The 18674-nt window shown below is 36.1% G+C and overlaps 1 protein-coding gene across 5 annotated transcripts in view; it reads left to right on the forward strand.

The window, feature by feature from the left end:
* The window catches only part of LOC145695080 (acyl-CoA:lysophosphatidylglycerol acyltransferase 1-like), a 127613-nt gene that overhangs the window by 76823 nt on the left and 32116 nt on the right, over positions 1-18674 (forward strand). For 3 of the 5 annotated variants that reach the window (XM_081771954.1, XM_081771956.1, XM_081771955.1), the window contains exons 3-4: positions 12970-13175; positions 17468-17682. In XM_081771954.1, coding sequence (XP_081628080.1) covers positions 12970-13175; positions 17468-17682 — 421 coding nt within the window. Of the gene's footprint in view, positions 1-2701; positions 2887-12969; positions 13176-17467; positions 17683-18674 lie in introns of all 5 variants that reach the window. The other 2 variants (XM_081771957.1, XM_081771952.1) reach the window with 1 other exon arrangement.

Here is an 18674-nt window from a genome sequence, read left to right on the forward strand (position 1 = left end):
ACACATGGCTGTTATTTCTTTATTACATTTTTAGGGATGCACTGGAATTGTTGAAATTTAAAAATAAATAAATAAATAAAGCATCATATCCTACTACGAGTTATACATTCCAACATCACATATTTGTATACAGGGGATGTATATTTCACAGTCATTTGTTTCATGGCCAAATGATAATGAAAGACGAAGAATAACCATTTCTGAGTCTAAGATAAATCTTCATTGTTTGGAGTGTTTTGCCCAATGAACACCATTTATTACTGACATTTTAATTAATTGTGTGTGTAATGGATTTGCTTATTACATACTGCATGCAAGAAGAAAGAAAACATTGATCATACCTGAATTAGAAACTCCAACCGGAAGTAGACTCAGTCTTGCAAACGGTGTGGGATATTGAAAAATAATGAAAAAAAAAAATCCCCTCTTTATGGTACCCCTTACCGACTTTTATGTTAACACTCGGGTTCATTTAAAGTTAATTAGTTAGTTAGATATGAATTTAGCATACCTTTCTGCAGTAAGACTATATAAGACTTGGACTTAGCTTAACGGGGAATCCGAAACACACAACGGAGAATCCGAACCACATGACTGGGAATCGAACCCTGGTCTTCCACACCAAATGCGCATACGCTGTCCACGTAGCCAAAAAGGAGCTCGGATTCGTTTGAAAGTTGTGTAGAAATAGAATTTGATATTTTTTCTTTAGAAAAGGTGTCAATTAATGGGATGATTCCATGTAATTTTGATTTACCGAATAACACTAATGCCAGATGCATTATCAGAATTGTTTTAAAAATTCGTCTCCTACCATGATCATAAAATAGTCTAGAAATGTGGGGTGTTTACCGTGATACGCCCACATTTCAAACAAATTTTCTATCCATCATTTTGTGTTTGTTACATGAAAGTGATAATGTAACTTTAAAAAAGTTTACTGTAACACGAATTAATACACTTTAGCTCAGTACACTTGCATATTAGCGCTTCTGGTGGGACGAACAATATCTAATCTGTAATCTTCTCGCCATGTATTATACAGCACTTCTTGTATAACAGAATTTATTATTTCTCTTATTTGATGTTTTAAACTCAACTTTTATACATACTTAACCCGATATGGAAAAATCCAATAGAATAGTGTCGGGAGGAACTTGGAAGCCAAGAAATTAGTCCACCGCGCAGCCATTCTAATGTTTGGGGAATCTGAGATTTAAAAACTGTCAGACTTGAAGGCTTTAATGTAGTGGAGCACCATCTCGCTGGAAGTTTTTCTGCTGCATGTATACTTCTCCAACATAACCAAATAAGAGGTAAGATACCAATTTCCTCTTGAAAGAAAAATAGCTCCTCAATTTGATTGTCCATATCACCTTACCAAACATTAACTTTTGGAGTATCTTTCATGTGTTCTACGAGTACATGAGCATCTTTTGAATCCCAAGCTCATACATTGTGGCGATTTACTTTCCTCAATAGGTGAAAGTTGGCCCCATCTGAAAACATTATGCAAAATAGAAAGGTATTATCATTAGTAATGCATCCAGTATAACAACTGCAAATGTTTCGCGCACAATTTGCATATGTGCAAGCAAAGAATTTTGTTAACTGTCTACCTTTTCATTCCCAATTCTCTTTGCCCAATTGACTTACTTGGACTTTATTCGAATGATCTCTGCTCATTTTCTATAATCTCATTGTGAATGCCGTGATTTCCACCGTGTTTTTTTTTTACAACACTACTGGTTACAAAAAACTGATCATACCACTTTCTTTATAGTATTGAATGTCGTACGGTCCTTCGTGTTGACACGATGAAGGTTGGGTGCATTTGTTATGGAATTTGTTTCTTCAATACCACCACACAGCCTGGAAACGCTCATTTTGGATCGCCATTTTAGAAAAAATTTACTGCTGCAGCGCCACTATGGTTCTAGTGCGAACGACGTAAACTTGTTGAGTTTCTCTTCTGCTGGTATGAAAATGCCTACAATATTGCCTGAAATGAAAAAGAAATATACTTTCATAATCATGGAGTCTTACGGTGGACACACTGTAACATCACTGAATGCGCTTTGGATCCTGTGGTTGTGAAGCTATAGTGGCTTAAACAACATAAATTAGATTGGGAAAAGGGAAGTATTTTTGCTAGATATAGTCTGTTTGTGCGTTCGAAGCAAATTTAATGCAAAACCCATAGCATGAATTAGTTACCTTATTTTATTGATTTTTTTTTTTTTTTTTTAATATATAGGGGACGAGTAGGAATCCACACTTACATCGAATTGGGCATTCATATTCAAATGCAGCGAGGTTTAAAGTACTCGAATACCTCACCAATCGTTGTAGTAACTGAAACATATGGAAATTGAAGGTCTCATGCAACATTCGATGTGTAATGGAATGTTTAATGCATATTGTTAAGTTTAATGTAAGAACTGAAGAAGAAATATTTAAATCTAGGTATACGATTCTCCTTTTGTTGTTTCATGGCTAGAAGATGCTAGGGCAGCCTATTGCTTTGTTGGTTCTGCTAAAGGGGAAATTATCCCTAAAATCTGATACTTGCAATATTGTAATAATCTAGAAATATATGGCCACAAAGCTTTGTTAACACATGTTAATCGTATTTATTAAAAACTAAGAAAGAAAAAAAAACCATTATAAACTCTTAGTACTTAAGACATGTACTTTACAGGTTACCATGAAAAGGTGAAGTGTTTGACAGTATGCTGTATAAGACTTGGTTATTTAACGAAGAGAGAAATGTCTTTACTTCTGTAAATGTGTTAAATTTAATATGTACCTCTTGGATTAAACAGTATTAACAGTTGAGGAATCTGTACGCTGGTGATAAAGTTCTGACATGTGTTTAATTACGAAGTAAGTACAGTTTATTGTAGAAAAGTTACAGCGCACATCGTTTTCATAATGCTGCACTCTGAACACTAACGTATGATATAGAATGTAGAGAAATTGTAATTATAGTTTGGGTTGAATAATCCTGATACTATTTCGTACATCAATCCATTCTAAATCATACTTATAAAGACATCCGTTTCCATCCGAAAAAAATAAAATCGTTAGTTAGCTAAGATACTTCACCCCGCCGCTATCAACGATGCTCAATTTATGGTCACCGCTATGGACTATTGCACGAAATCGCGATTTCCACGTCAGCAGACTTTGTTGCAGCTGTACCAGGGATATATTATACATTACTGCAGGCTTTCCAGGATCAATTTGCGTGTGAACTCGATACGATTAAAAATTTCATCTGAGAAGTTTAAAAGCACAGTAACTCATTGGATTAGCGCCTGAACTTTTAACAGAATTTTCCTCGAAGTGAATAGGATGGATCCAGTTGCAGTTGCCATGAGTAGACAGGAGGCCAGCAATGGTTTGGCCGTGTGACTTGAAATTTTGTCCTGGTGCAGTTCCGCACGATGAGTTTCATCGCCCAATGCTGCTATTTCGTTTGTGTCAATTTTCTAATAGAACATATTCTTGGCAATAAGCAGCATTCCTTTTGACACCTTTTTCGACTTTACGAATCTTGAGCTTTCCTTTATAGCAGAAGCCAATTACAACCATAAAACCTTTCGAGAAATTTTGTATGGATTGTCGCACAAAGTTTATTTATTTATTTATTATTATTATTATTATTATTATTATTATTATTTTTTTTTTTTTTTTTTCATGAACACTTGTGTAGGTGATGACCTCAACTTTTTCACAGTCATTTAGGAAGATCCGACTACTGCTTTGTTCATTGTCGCAACAAATTTCCAGCGGTCACCAGTTAGGTGGCACTCGTATATACCTATGCACGCTTGTCTTGCAAACAGTTTGCAGCCTCAATTTGTGATGGATTGGACGACTCATTGTTGATAAGACCAGATATAATTGTTTGGCCATAACACACTGCTAATGGATTCTCACAGGCCGCCATATCCCTGATCATCTTTAGCACAGGTCTTCAGTTTCATTGATGCCCTCTTTGATTGCGATTTCGTTGGTTATGTGGCTTGTAGAGAATATTTCTGTCCATAATGTTTAATTATAATACCAGTAGTGGGCCATTCTACGGCAAGCTATCGTTCCGATATTGTTCTACTATGCGGGAATTGCTGAAGTTTGCATGGGAAGTATCCGTAACGTATTATTCCCAAAAGCCATTGTTTCGCCTTCGTTTTGCCCACTAGAATACCTTCTCTCTGTTACCAGCAGCTGAGAGACTGGGTAAATATGTACATTAGGGTGCATCGATTTTCCACTTTTTTAAAATTCAGCTTACCCTTAGTGATATTTTTTTGCGAAATGGATTCCATATAACGTGTAAAAAAATTGCAAGTCGATTGATCAATATTTTTAGGTGCCACCAACGGCCGAAAATTTTAAAATTTTGTTAATTTTAAAAGTATAAAAAATGCACTTTTATGAAATATGGTTATCCTATGTGGTTTTATTTCTGTAGAAAGTCTATATTTTACGTGAAAAAAAATCAGCTTGATGAGTCAAGTCATTCAGATGCTACCAGTGGCTTAAAATATGGACAAATGTGTTCCTACTTGTTTCATTTCTTAAAATAAGTTGCATTGTTCGTGATTCATCTGGATCGTTAATTAAATAAGAAAGATTTTGTTCTACATCTGCAGCTCTTTGCTTATTTCTAAACATTAATGATGGAAACCCAAACATTAATAACCCAGAACTCACCACGAGGAAGTGGCTGCAGTTCGAGTTCCGCAAACCCGCCCACCAGTATATAATAATGTTGCAAATGTTAGTGCAAGTTCATATCGTTACTCTTTTACCTCATTTTTTAAAAATTCTGGTATGTTTTTTCTTGATTGTAGTGTTGCTAGGACAAATCTATGTCGTGCTTCTTGCCCACATACCGCTGATGCCGCTTATGTCACCAACTTCACCATTCTTTCTACAGCGCAAGTGTGACAGGGTAAGGATGTAATAGATTCATCAGCCATTGGAGCCGTCTTTTTACTTTTTGTCTTAGCTTCTGCAGGCTCAAGTGTTTTGTCAGTGGTGGCTCCGTCAGCGTGCATGTTGACCAATTAATCATATCAACATAGTTTGTCGCTTCTAAGTTGATTTCAGGGATGATGAATTCTCGTACCGGTACGCGACCACCAGATTGGGTCGTTTGTCTTGCTTTTAGGACTCGCCTTCAGCCAAGTTCTTGTACTTTAGCATCTTGGTCAGTCAACATTGATAGAAGTAGGTTCTCAGGATGGCCGTACCACGCATTTCTACGGATCACTGGATCAGTTATTTTCCTGTATTTTGCTTCCATGTGGCGAGAAGTCGTGATGAGTTGCCAAAAATGACGAGCTCCTTCTGCCCACGATAGATTACGGATCACAGCAAACCAGAATTGCGCGTAGACCATCATGATCTATTGGACGATGATTTTAAGTTCATTCGTGGGTTCTTTTGTTCCCACGTACAAATGTAAGACAGTAACTATTTGCTGTAGTTAGCCATCTAGCTTGATGAATTTTACCAGGCTTCATGTGAGCGAACCCAACGGGGCATTCTCCTGAAGAAACCGCTTGGCAGATATTCATCAAATATTTTTGATCCGTGCTTAATGAATCCTCAATGAAGTTGAGGTCCCACTAGGAACGGGCTGAAAACTCTGGAGTGGCAACTCTTCGCAGGTTGGAAGTGCTGATCCTATTGGTCCTCTAAATGTATTTGGTCCAGTAGACTTGCCGTCTATAAATTCAATCAAATGTCGAAATGGGAGCTCATTCGTGTGTATCATACAGACGATTCTCTGAAAGGGTGTGTTCAGAAAGACTTCAATATGTGCCATCGTACCATTCTTCCAACCAGTGTTGGTAACAGTACTGTCGCAACCCAAAACAACCAGATCTGACAGAGGGATATTTTGATCAACAAAGAACTTTGTGATGGCAGCCCGTATGCTCTCTCCTCTTCTAGATGAAGGAGGGACGTGGCCAAGATAGTTCGATCCTGGCTCCTGTAGCGGTACGTAGTGATCTTTTTTCATTATTCGGTGGTTGATGCCATCTTTAGTCTCAAGGGTGAGAGTGATTCTTTCTTCCGTCGAAGTATAACGCTTTTACTTCGGTCGATTCAAGCGATGCACTCGCCTCTTCAACGATGGTGTTTCCTAAGGATTTCTTCTCTCTCCGAATCTTGCTTTTGTCGATCACCTTCTACTTATGAACTGGGGTAACCAGTCCGATATCTGCCAAAAGCTACAAAGCGATAATTGCGGCCTTGAGGTCTGATATATTACATCTATATACTGCATGGGAGAATGTCGGCAACCTAACTCTCATTTGTTTAGAAGGGCTAGTCTTCTCTCTTTTAAGCGCAGGAAGAAACTCGACAGTGGAATCTGACTCTTCTCCCGATTCATTTTGTAAAGGGACACTATCGTTTTGTCTTCCGGAACTACTAGGTTCATTTTGCTTTGGTTGATTTTTCTGACCTCGATTTTTTCGCAATAAATGTTTGACACGTTTCTGTGTCTCCTTTCTATCAAGTCCTGCCATACCTATCTGTCGGGTGGTTCTCTGGTCAATTAAAAATGAAACTTCCAATTTAGGCACTTTCTTCTCTCTCGCACAAGTGCAAGCAACCGGGTCGATGCATTTACAAGAAGCGATATCAAAGTTTTGCTGGCGAACGCCTGGAATTCTGCAACTTTGGAAGCCAATGAAACGGGTTTGTCCTTTGAACTTTTGCAGCTGACGGACCTTTTTATGATAATGTAAAATCAACGCTATAACCCGTTGCTCGCTCAAAATAGCTGCACCGCTGATTGATGACTTTTCCCAAATTTGAATTACTTTCCTTGCCACTGAATGAACTAGCACTTTAGCAGAGGCGTCCTTCTGAGATGCTGCTTCTCATTTCGTGTTCTCTCTTTCCCAAGAATTGCTTAAGAATATCCGCGATTGTTGGAAGCTGACTAAAAGTGAATTCCGCAGGGGATCCGATGACATTATGGACAAAGTTCCTTACATTCAAACGTGACTTTTTTTTAGGTGACTTCTTTACGGACACTTGATAGTTTATTCACCGAAACCAATTTTGAACAGTCAGATACTTTTGTCAACGCAAGATCTCAAAAACTTGTCTCATCATTGGGATGACGATCTGACACATTCAATGACTGCTGAGAAGCACAAGTAGGACGCAATCCTTCAAAAATGCATACAAATGCACACGTATTTTCACTTAAACACAATCAGCAACGTAAACAGTTTCCACATCAAACACCACTTTTTCCGTCTAGAAAGCAACGCAAAATTACTCCTAATCTCATATGCAGACACACTAACAATGAGTCACTTATTTTCATTTCTCTCGATGCTACTCCACCTAATTTTACGACAAACACACTTTTGGGCGACTTCATTCTATGCAGTGCAGGTGTTTTATCGAAGGAAGTTTTATCTACAAAAATAATCACTTGTTATTTTTTTCGCGCTACGAACATAAGCTGAACAACTACCGGTGTCTTATTTGTTCGTTCTACTATAAAGGTTTTTTTTTTTTTTTTTTTTTTTTTTACCTTGATTGCCCCATTTCTTACCTAATTAGCTGTTTATAAGACGAAAACTCGATTTTTAAAATTTATTCTTTTAATTTTTTTTACTTATTTATTTATTTTACAAAACTAAATAAAATATATTTTTGGGGCGTTTAGTCCAAATTTTAAGACGCTGGTGGCACCTGAAGGACTTAACAGATCAAGCTGAATTTTTTTCACGTAAAATATGTAAATTTCTGACAAAAATAGCTACTAAGGGTAAAATGTTTTCGTAAAAGTAAATATGTATAATTTGTTTTTAAAAAATGTATTTCTTAAACTTTTGCAACTTTAGGCCGTTAGTGGCACGCACTAAACGGCGTGCGATTTTCTATATGACATAGAGATCATTTCACAAAAAAAATTTCGGTAAGGGTAAGCTGATATGAAAAAAAAAAAAAAAAATCGATGCACCTAATGTACATTCAAGTTCGTTGTTCTGTGAAACCCAGTTTGACAAGTTTTGCTGTCTTCAAGTAGCTCAGATGGAAACGGATCATATTCTGTGAAACTTTAAAAAAAATCAACAGGTAGTAGTATGTCTTGCAGATAAAATATTTGTTATTTGTATAAGCCCAGTAGAAGATAGTAGCACAGATACCGAGAATTAAACTAACAAAGCCAAAGAAGAGAACACTGATGCGGTTTCTTTGCATTTACAATAATGTACCGTCTTCAGTTTCTGTTGTGTCGAACTGTCAATAAGAATTTGAGATGGTTTAAAATTGTAAAATTGAACTCGCCTAATTCGTATACGTTTCAACGACTTCTCATCATCGTCTTCAGTACGTATCCTTTAAGGAATTATTTACTTTCTTTTCTAGACTCACATTACTGGTAATATTCCTACCCATCGTTCCGTCACTGACAAAGGAGGAACAAGATAAAATTTAAACATTGGGAACTTGAACAAGTTTTAACTTTCGACTATTATTCAATAGAAAACAAAATATAGAATGTTATTCAACTATAAAAAATAATAGTAATAATAATAAAGTGAATGTTTGGGCAATAAATACGGAAGGTGTGTGCGTAATGTTGTCTTAAAATCTGTTACGTTATCAGAAAGCGAATATTAAGAATCATCAGAAGTACACAAAGGAGCTCATTCTCATTACATATATTCGAAGTCAAGTTGGGGTAAGCCTATGGGCACAATTTCAAAAAAAAATAAAAAAAATAAATAAAAACTCTTTTCATCCCCGAGTTTGAACCAAAGGTTATACATTAAAAAAAAAGCAATACAACATGGAGATCGTGCAGTACGAAGTATAATAATGATTTTTCTACAATGCAGGAATATTATCGGTAATGTAAACCTAAAAAGCAACGTAAATAGTTCCTTAATGGATTAGTAGTTAATATAATTACAAGCAGTGGTTGAAACTATACGGACAAGTTTTAAAAACAGATGCGTAGGTAAGTTCAGTCATATATATATATATATATATGGTCTAGGAATTAATTCGTGCGGTTGGTACGCACACATTGAAGCTGTAGTACAAACACAAAATACATAAATACCTTAAGAAAAATATTGTCCATCGCTAGCCACCACTTTCGCCCATCTGTCAGGCAATGTACGGATTCCGTGGCGAAAGAAGTCCTCATCCTTGGAAGCGATCCAGTCAGAGACCCATGTTTCGATATCTTCTGAAGAAGTAAACCGCTGTCCAATCAAATCGTTGTTCATGCAATCGAACAAGTAGTAGTCCGAAGGAGCAACGTCTGGTGAATACGGCGGGTGGGGTAAAACTTCCCATCCGACATTTTCTAAATAGGTTTTGACCGGTTTTGCGACATGTGGGCGAGCGTTATCATGTTGAACAATAAGTTTATCATGTCTCTTCTCCCATTCTGGTCGTGTTCTGGCCAGAGCTTGCTTCAAACGCATTAATTGTCGTCGATAACGTTCTCCATTCATAGTTTCACCCGGTTGCAGCAGCTCATAGTACACCACACCTTTCATATCCCACCATATGCACAGCATAACCTTTGCACAGTGAATATCTCGTTTCGGTTGTGATGGACCTGGTTCACCTGGTTTCACCCAGGCCTTTTTCCGTTTAGGGTTCTCGTAATGGATCCACTTCTCATCACCCGTAATAATTCGATGCAGAAACCCCTTTCTGCTCTGTCGTTGAAGCAGCAATTCGCAAATGGTTTTTCGTCTTTCAACGTCTCTGTCTTTCAATTCATGTGGAACCCAATGTGACATCTTTTGAATCATTCCCATGGCTTTCAAGCGTTTGGAGACTGTTGTTTGATCAACGCCTAATGCTGCTGCAAGTTGTTCCTGCGTTTGACACGAATCCTGCTCGAGCAATGCTGTCAATTCTTCGTCTTGAAATTTTTTTGGCTGTCCAGCTCGCTCTTGGTCTGCCAAGCCGAAATCACCACTTCTAAACCGTGCAAACCACTTCTGACACGTTCGCTCAGCTAGAGCATGGTCACCATACACTTCCACCAAAATACGATGACTTTCAGTCGCACTTTTCTGCATGTTAAAGTAATGCAGCAGGACACCCCGCAAAAACACTTTATCAGGCACAAATTGCGCCATGTTCACTTAACTACAAACTGGTGTTGTTGACGCTTTAATCCACTGCCCTATACTACGAACGATACGCGATGACAGGGGTTTGCAACACATGTGTGGATACACAGAACTGTGGGACGCTCCGTTCGTTGCGCCATCTCTTGTCCACCCGCACGAATTAATTCCTAGACCAAATATATATATATATATATATATATATATATATATATATATTATATTCAATATTTTTCTTATCAGTTCATTGAGTAATTTGTTTTATAGTTACTCATTGAAGAGCAAACAACAAATATAATTTTCCTGCTTTTCGTAGGTTCAGATAGAAGTACAAAGAAAGGGATTAAGTTTTCATGTATTAAAAACTGTTTCGAAGTTTAATACTGAACGCCATTACCGTTTTTAACTAATTTTAAGTTTAAAATTGTTTTTTTACATTTGGGAAATATCTGAACATACTGGATACATTCTTAAATTTATTAACAGAATAAACAGTAATGTACTTGGTGATCTTTCCATTGGTTTGGCGAGCCTACTCTTTCCTATCCTGAGTCAGGCATTAATTTCGGTATACTTTTTCTTGCCTACATCTTGTGTTATTTGGTCCATATATTTGAATAGTAGCCTTTCTCTAGGTATTTCTTCTTCTGCCATTTCTTTATAGTAATAGAGTGATTCCTCGATGTCTCATAATGTGTCCAATCATCGTATAAATTCTTTTCTGTATTCCTCAATATACTCTTTTCCTCTTCTACCATTTCCAATACTTTTTCATATAATATCTTATTCGAAGGTTTCCATTCTCCGTTTTTCCTCTTCTAGAGTCCATGCTTCACATCCGTACAACACCAAACTCCATGCATACTTTTATCAGCATTTTCTTAAGTTTTATGTCAATATTTTTGGTTAGAAGCTGTTTTATATTTGAATGCCTTCTTCACCTAATCTTTTCTGGATTTTACATCTTGTTTTCGGCTATTATAACTTGTTGTTTAACTCCCTAAGCAACACGATTCCTACACCTCTTCCATCGGGTGATCCCCTAGATTGATCTTAATTTTTCTTGTTGTTTTATTTCTTGCGCATCTCACAAATTTTGTTTTGTTCTTGTTAATCTTGTTGAATTTATTGCTAAACACTTGGTGCATTCCATTTAGACTGGTCTCTAATTTTTTTTTTCCTCACTGCCAGCCAACACGCAATATCGTCCGCAACTCTGATCATTTGTGTTTTCTGTGTATGAACAACTATTCCTAGACTTAAGACTATCTTTTATTTCTTTTATTGCTTCTTCAATGTAGAAATTAAACAAAATTGGTGATAATGAGCATCCTTGCCTGCCTTCCTTTTGCGTTGTTGCTTCTCTCTCTCTTTCTGCCTCAATTGTTGAATTCTGTTCTTTGTATAGGTTATATATTATTCTTCGGCTCTGATAGTTTATTGCTGATTCCTTCAAACTTTTCAATATTTTCTTCCATTCAACATTATCAAACGTATTCTCCAAGTTTACTTTTCCCACTCAAATTATTTCTTTTATCATTCCTCTTAAAGTAAGTATTGCTTCTCTTGTTTCAGTATTCTTCCTGAAACGAAAGTAGTCCTCTGGTAGTACTTCTTCTATTGTGGTTTTTAATCTTCTATAGATCATTTATGTCAAGAATTTTGAAGCATCAGCACCTTTATCTTTCTGATTCTCGTGCTGTTTTTAGTATTGTCACACTTTTGCGCTTCTGAAAGTCTAGAGGAATCTTCTCTTCTTCATGAATGTTGTTACTTAATTTATGCAACCTGTTCTTGAACATCCTGTTCCGCAGTTCGAATGATCTTTGCTAATATCTCATCTACAGATGGAGTTTTTCCATCTTGTAATGCTTTGTCGTACTCAAATATGAATATCAAATCTCCTCTTGTCTCTACTTCCTCTGTTTACTCCAGTTTCTCTAACTGCTTGTCGCTTCCATAGCTATTTGTGGGTCTTCCTTGATCTTTTAGTGCATTGTTCTTTGTTCTTTGTGATTTGAAGTTGTTAATCTTCTTATAAACCACATGTACTCTTCCTGTGTTCATATTCTTTCCGATTTCTTCGTATTATCATCTTGTTCACTTCTCTTTAACAAAACTGCATTCAATGGGGAAAATGGGGGGGGGGAAATTTGTGGGGAGGGCATTTGTTTACTTCATTTATTTTACGTCCCTCGATTATGAAGTTAGACTAAGGGAGGCGATGATGATAATGAACGAAATGGTGGCATGAAGAAAGTGGAGAAAACGGGAGAACTTTGACGAGAGTGATTATTTTTAATAGTCATTTAATCGAAATTGAATGGAAGTTGATGCACAATGTAGAGCAGTATTTGTAACCTTATTTCAAATAAGGATATGCCCATCTGTATGTTTTCATGCTTTCTGCATTTTCCTGGAATCCTTTCCCTTGAAATTCAGAATCTACCTAAGTATAACACTCAACTTTGGTGAATAGACTGTCAAAGGAAGTCGAGTAGTGGTGGGCACGACAGCCGAGAAGTGGTAGATAATAATCAGTCACAATGAAAGACAAACACTTGTGCTATTACAAAAGGATACAAGAGTAAGTACTTAGTTCTTTCTTTTACCTGATCCACGATGATAGGTTAATACTCAATTTTGAAATTTGAGTACACTCTTATTCCTGTGTTCACATCTCATTATATTTGCATCTAGAGTAGAGAATAGTACTGCTGATGTGTACTAATCATATGGTGATAAGGAAAGAAAATATTAAGAATAATTTGTTTTTGTCTATCATAGGTAATTTATTTTTGTGGTTTCTGTATTTTTACAGGATTGCATTCCTATGCAAGTGTTTTTTACGGGTAATTTTTGTGATTGTCAACAACATGTATTGCATCCCAACGTATGTCGTTTGGATGATGATGTTTTTTCCTCTCAAGAAATGCCATCCGGAGCTTTATTGGCGAATTGAAGGCTATTTCTTCCATTGGCTGCTTGCTATGGTCAGTATGTGGAGTTGGTCTGCTGGCTATGACAGTAAGTGCTTTTCTTTTTACTTTCTACGTTCGTTTCTCTCTTGTAATTACTAACTAATTATACTGATAAAAGTGTAATTGTGCAACATTGTTAGCGTTTAACGAAAAACATTTTGTACAGTCCGCAGCAAAAAACCTGCAACATGAACATGTAAGTTTATTGTGAAAGGACGAAGTCTTTTGCTCCAAAATAAGTGTGCAGAGGAGGACGTCGAGGTTTCTCCTGGCGTGATTCGTGCCACTTAAACGTTTTGTTGATTCACTAGGTTGTTAGGCGTAGTTTCACAATAAACTTACATGCTCATGTTGCAGGTTTTTTGCTGCGGACTATACACAAATAAAATATATATATATACCAATCGATAGCTCTTATTGAGCTGAACAAAATTATACTCGTGAGAGTAAAAACTCATATGTAGTCTTAAAGGAAGTGGAGAATAACCAATTAATTTGTAAACTTTAAACTTGATGCTGTACGAGAATAGTGTTACTTATTGAGGTGAAACTCATACTGAAATATACATTTCTTAAGCTCTTCATTATGATACTAGCAAGGCGACAGTATAGCTAGCTAATGAGATATAGTCTAAAATGGTCATTAACACTTAAATTTTAATTTTTGTTTAGCTAAAATGTTGTTCAAATATAAACATATATCAGTCGATAGGTCACATCTAACTGAACAAGGTAACGTGCTTGAGGGTGAATTCTTATATCTAGTTTTTGAGCAAATTCCTCCAGCAAAATAAAAACTCTGATACATTACTGGCAACAAAGCACATACTTTTTAGCGACACAAAAATCCACCACATATTTCACAGTTTTTAATTTTGCTGGAAGAAATTATTTATTTACGTACTCTATACTGTTAATTAGGGGATTGTATTTATTATTGTTTGCCATTTTTTCACTGTAACATCACATATATGCTCCTTATGGAAATACTACTTGTAAATAAACATTTAGCATAAAAAGAAACAAGTGTACCGAAAAATATGTGTAACAAAGTATTATGTACAGCATTTTAGTATTTCTTTAGTCGAAAAGTGCCTTAAAGACTGCATAAGCTTTTACGTAGAGATATATTGCATTCTATTAAGGGAGTGGCTGGTTCTTTGTTCACTGTGCTTATATCTGCTGCAATGTCAAAATAGTAAGAATAGGGAAATACTGAGATACAAAGAACAAGTCGAAATTTAGAATTGACAAAAGAAAGCATTCACAGTCTTGATTAAGAAAACTGGAAAAATCTGAACAAAAACACCAGAGGTGCAAAAAGTGCAGCCAAGTTCGTCAGCATCCGGAAGCGTGAATTCACATTTAAACTGCGCCTCTGTTGTTTGACGTGACACGAATTAAGCAATTCATAACTAGCCACAGCTCAATCTTGCAGTAATTTACTTTACTCAACTCTTTATCAGAAGTAATCTTAACAGATTCATCTTAACTTGTGGAACAAATCTATCATCTGTGGGGGCACTCAGTCGGAAAAGTGTAAAACGCTTTTTCAGGCCAGGCACCCTGAATGAGATTTTTCTTCATTCAGACCAAGCAAATGCCGGGGTAGTATCTAACTTACAGGTCCCAGGCCGCTTCCTTCCCTTTCACCGGATAGTGTGCTCGCCGAGGGACGCCATCCCTCAAACGTGGCGGGCTAAATGGACTTCGATGCCGAAAGCTCAGAAATCTAAATCCTAAGTATCATCTGGCAGTTCAACTTACACACTTATTTATTACTCTTTACTGCACGACCCCGTTCGCTCCAGATCTTCGTACAGAACTGGTTCTTCAAAAACAATAAATATAAACAGAAAACTCTCTTAGTTGCAACAACTGGATCGCGCAATTTCAAACATACTTTAACTGATTATTTTATTTCCTCAATATCTACGAGACAAGAGTTAAGACTATCTCGTCTCGAAAAAAAAAAAAAGTATCCTAAATGTGATTTCTCGTTTTAGAACGTACATCTGGTTCTATTGGAAGAGCTCTGTCTTATCTCGTCTCTAGGGCAACCCTGATTCCCCCCCCCCCCTCCCCAATGTTGCGTCGATTGTATGTGGTACTTTATTTTCATTCTATGTAAATTAATTTTTAAATAGGTATAAGAGATAACATATACTGTGTTCCACAGCTTTGCACACCGGGAGCTTTTGAGTTCGGTCCACCGACTGTGTTGTATCCTTGTTTAGGAAATCGTAGCAGGTTAGCATTGATTGCATATTTGCACTGCAGAATTTATAACTTTGTAACCGGTGAAGGATCGGATTCTTTGAGACAATCGAAGGCTTTACTCATAAGTCGGAATTATTGACGGAAAAGTGTCAACTGCTGTGCATACTTTTTTAAATTCCGGATTGGAACAGTAAATACGCTATGTGCTCAATAACGCTATGTATAGGCTACTACTGCCTCATTGGGATCTGAGGAATATGTTCGTGGTCTTTCACAGTCAAATGACTAACGCACGTGGTGAGGTGCTTGCCTTTGATACAGATCCGAGTAGCTTCCGTGTCATATGGTCCCAGTGCAGAGAACAGGTTACACAATAAGAACAGTATTATCTAATAAATGAATACATTTAAGTATCATCTTTTGTAGTGTATAATCTTAATTGTTTCCTCTAAATCTGTGTTGAATAAGGTTGGCAAAAGGCAGTATTGCTTCCAATTACACTTCCCTCACCTAAATAAACAAAACCTTCAAAACATATGAAGCCTCTAAAGTAACAAAGACTTATGTGCCAACACTACTTTCGAGCGACAAAATGAGAGAAGAAAATATGGTGGTCGTGAAAAAAAATCGAGTTAGAGGTTTCAAAAGATTTACACACGTTTTATAGCCCATATCGGAAAAGTGATTTTTCAATATCTTTCCGTCTGTTGTTCAGAAAAAAAATGTAAGAGGGACATTTTATTCTTGTTTTTTTTTTTTTTTTTTTTTTTTTTCTTCGGACGATTTTCTCAGAAACGACTCACGCGATTTTGTTAACATTTCATTAATAACTTAACAGTATAGTATAACTCGTTTGAGCTGAAAAAGTTTACGAGGGGTAGTTTATTCTTGGGTGTGAGTGTTTTCAGATGATTTTGTTTTATTTTATAAATAACTATTTCATTAATAACCTACAATATGACATAACTCATTTATCGTGAACAAATCTACGAGGGGTAGTTTATTCTTGGGGATGAGTTTTCTTGGGACGATTTTGGCGATTTTGTTCATATTTCATAAATAAATATTTCATTAATATCATGGCAATATTACATAACTCATTTGTTCTTGAAAATTTACGAGGGATAGTTTATTCTTGGGGGTGATTTTTTTTTTCGGTCTATTTTCTCAAGAAACGATTCAAGCCATTTTGTTCATATTTCGTAAATAAATATTTCATTAATATAACTATAATGTGTAAATTATTTCTCACGAAAAATTCACAAGGGATGGCTCATTTCTTGGTGATGAATTTCTTTTCAGACTACTTTCTCCAAAATTACTCTGGAGATTATGATCGTATTTCATAAATAAATATTTTATAATGTCGCGTAAATCACTTCCATGAAAAATATCCACAAGGGCTAATTTACTCTAGGGACAAGTTTTTTTTTTTTAATAATTTTACTCCACTTATGTAATTTTGTTAGTATTTTAAACACATATATTTGATTAATAATATGGTATGTGGCATTAATAACATGCCATAAACATATGGCATGTTACTTCATACGGAAAAAATTCATACTGCATACCATATTCATACGGAAAAATTCTGCATTCCCTTTAACTTTTGGGAATGAGTGAAGTTTTCCGAAGTTGCTTTATAATTTTGTTCGTATTTCACAAGAAAATGTTTCATTAATAACTGCAGTACTATATAATTCAGTTTAAGGAATTGGAGCTAAAAATTTTAGTTCGGTAGCCCATACCTTTTATTAGATTTGTGTTAGTATTCTATTAACCCCGTATAATCACTGAGAGTGTCATTGGATCGTACATCGCAAGTACGAATGAAATTTCAGTTCTAATACAAGCAGTATTGACTCTTACGAGCTGCTTGTGTCTTCGTATTCATAAGTAACAGTTGTGAGCAAGTCGTTGCTATTCTCAGCGACCTGATGTACAAGTTTGTTTTATAGTCTTACACATACATATTTAATGTCCGCTATACAAATACACACCATTTGCTTGGTATCATAATACTAAATTTAGAAGCGTTAAGGTGGATGAAACTATAGTAACTTTTAATCTGTTTTGTCAAATAAGCTAACTGCTTGTGATTTCTTTTTTGTGCAGTTGTGGAGATGGGAGATGACATAACAGTTTGTCTTGAAGAGAGAACACTAGTCATAGCAAATCATCAATCAACGGCAGATGTACCTCTGTTGATGGCGACATTCAATGCAAAAAAGAATATTCTTCCCAATTTAATGTGGATTATGGATAGAATATTTAAATATACTAATTTTGGAATAGTATCTGTATTGCATGAAGACTTTTTTATTGTTTCTGTAAGTATAATGTGGCAATGAATTTTGAATTATGTAGATGCAATCTAGTTTAAAAATTAATAATACATATCCTAGTCCATAAAATTTATCATTTTAAATGTGCTTTTTGTGCGCGTAGACCCGAGTTTGACCTCCGGTAAAATTATTTGCCTGGAATATAAACCTGAGAAGTGGTTCGGATACCACTGTGAACAATGAGTTCCGTCTCACGTACTATTAATGCTGAAAAGGTACGTTTAAAAGTTCAATCAACCAACCTTTCTGAGCAGGCAAACTATTATTGTATTATAAAGCGTAGTACTTATATTCTAAAATCTGTTTTAAGATGCTGTAGCAAAACATGGATGATGATTTTGTGTTAAAAGGAGGGGGAAAAACTGTTTATATTTAATGAACTTTAACTGACATTCGAATGTACGTCTTTTTTCATATATGTCAGACAACAATCTTATGAGAATTTGTCCAATCTTGATGTCGTTTCTTGTGATTCCACGGTTTTTATTAACTAGTAGGATAGTTGCGTTAAAGTTTTCATTCACGTTCACATTTTATGTGAACCGGGTTCATTATTCTTGATAGTGATTTCAAGGGGACGCGGTGGCTCAGTGGTAGAGCATTCACCTCCGGTGCTTGGGGTCCCTGGTTCGATCCCAGCTCGCGCCGTGTGGACTTTGTGGTGGACAAGCACCGTGCTCCTGGGTTTTCTCGGGGTTCTCCCGTTTCCTCCCACTTTCTTCATTCCACCATTTCATTCATTTCTCATCATCACCGTCTCCTTTAGCCTAATCGGTATAATTGTGAGACGTAAAACTTAAAGATTTCATTTCATTTTTTTTATAGTGATTTCGGTATTTTAATACGTGTAGTTTATAATTGTGTACTTTTAAATATTATTTATAATAGGTATCACATTACAGATATTCAGAACTTAAAATATTTTTTTATACCCAGTCGTGCTATAAGTTCTGTCGCTAAGTTCACCACTAGCTCCA

This window comes from Thermobia domestica, chromosome 9 (genome assembly GCF_964235325.1).
Source record: "Thermobia domestica chromosome 9, izTheDome1.hap1.1, whole genome shotgun sequence".
Taxonomy (NCBI): Eukaryota; Metazoa; Arthropoda; class Insecta; order Zygentoma; family Lepismatidae; genus Thermobia; species Thermobia domestica.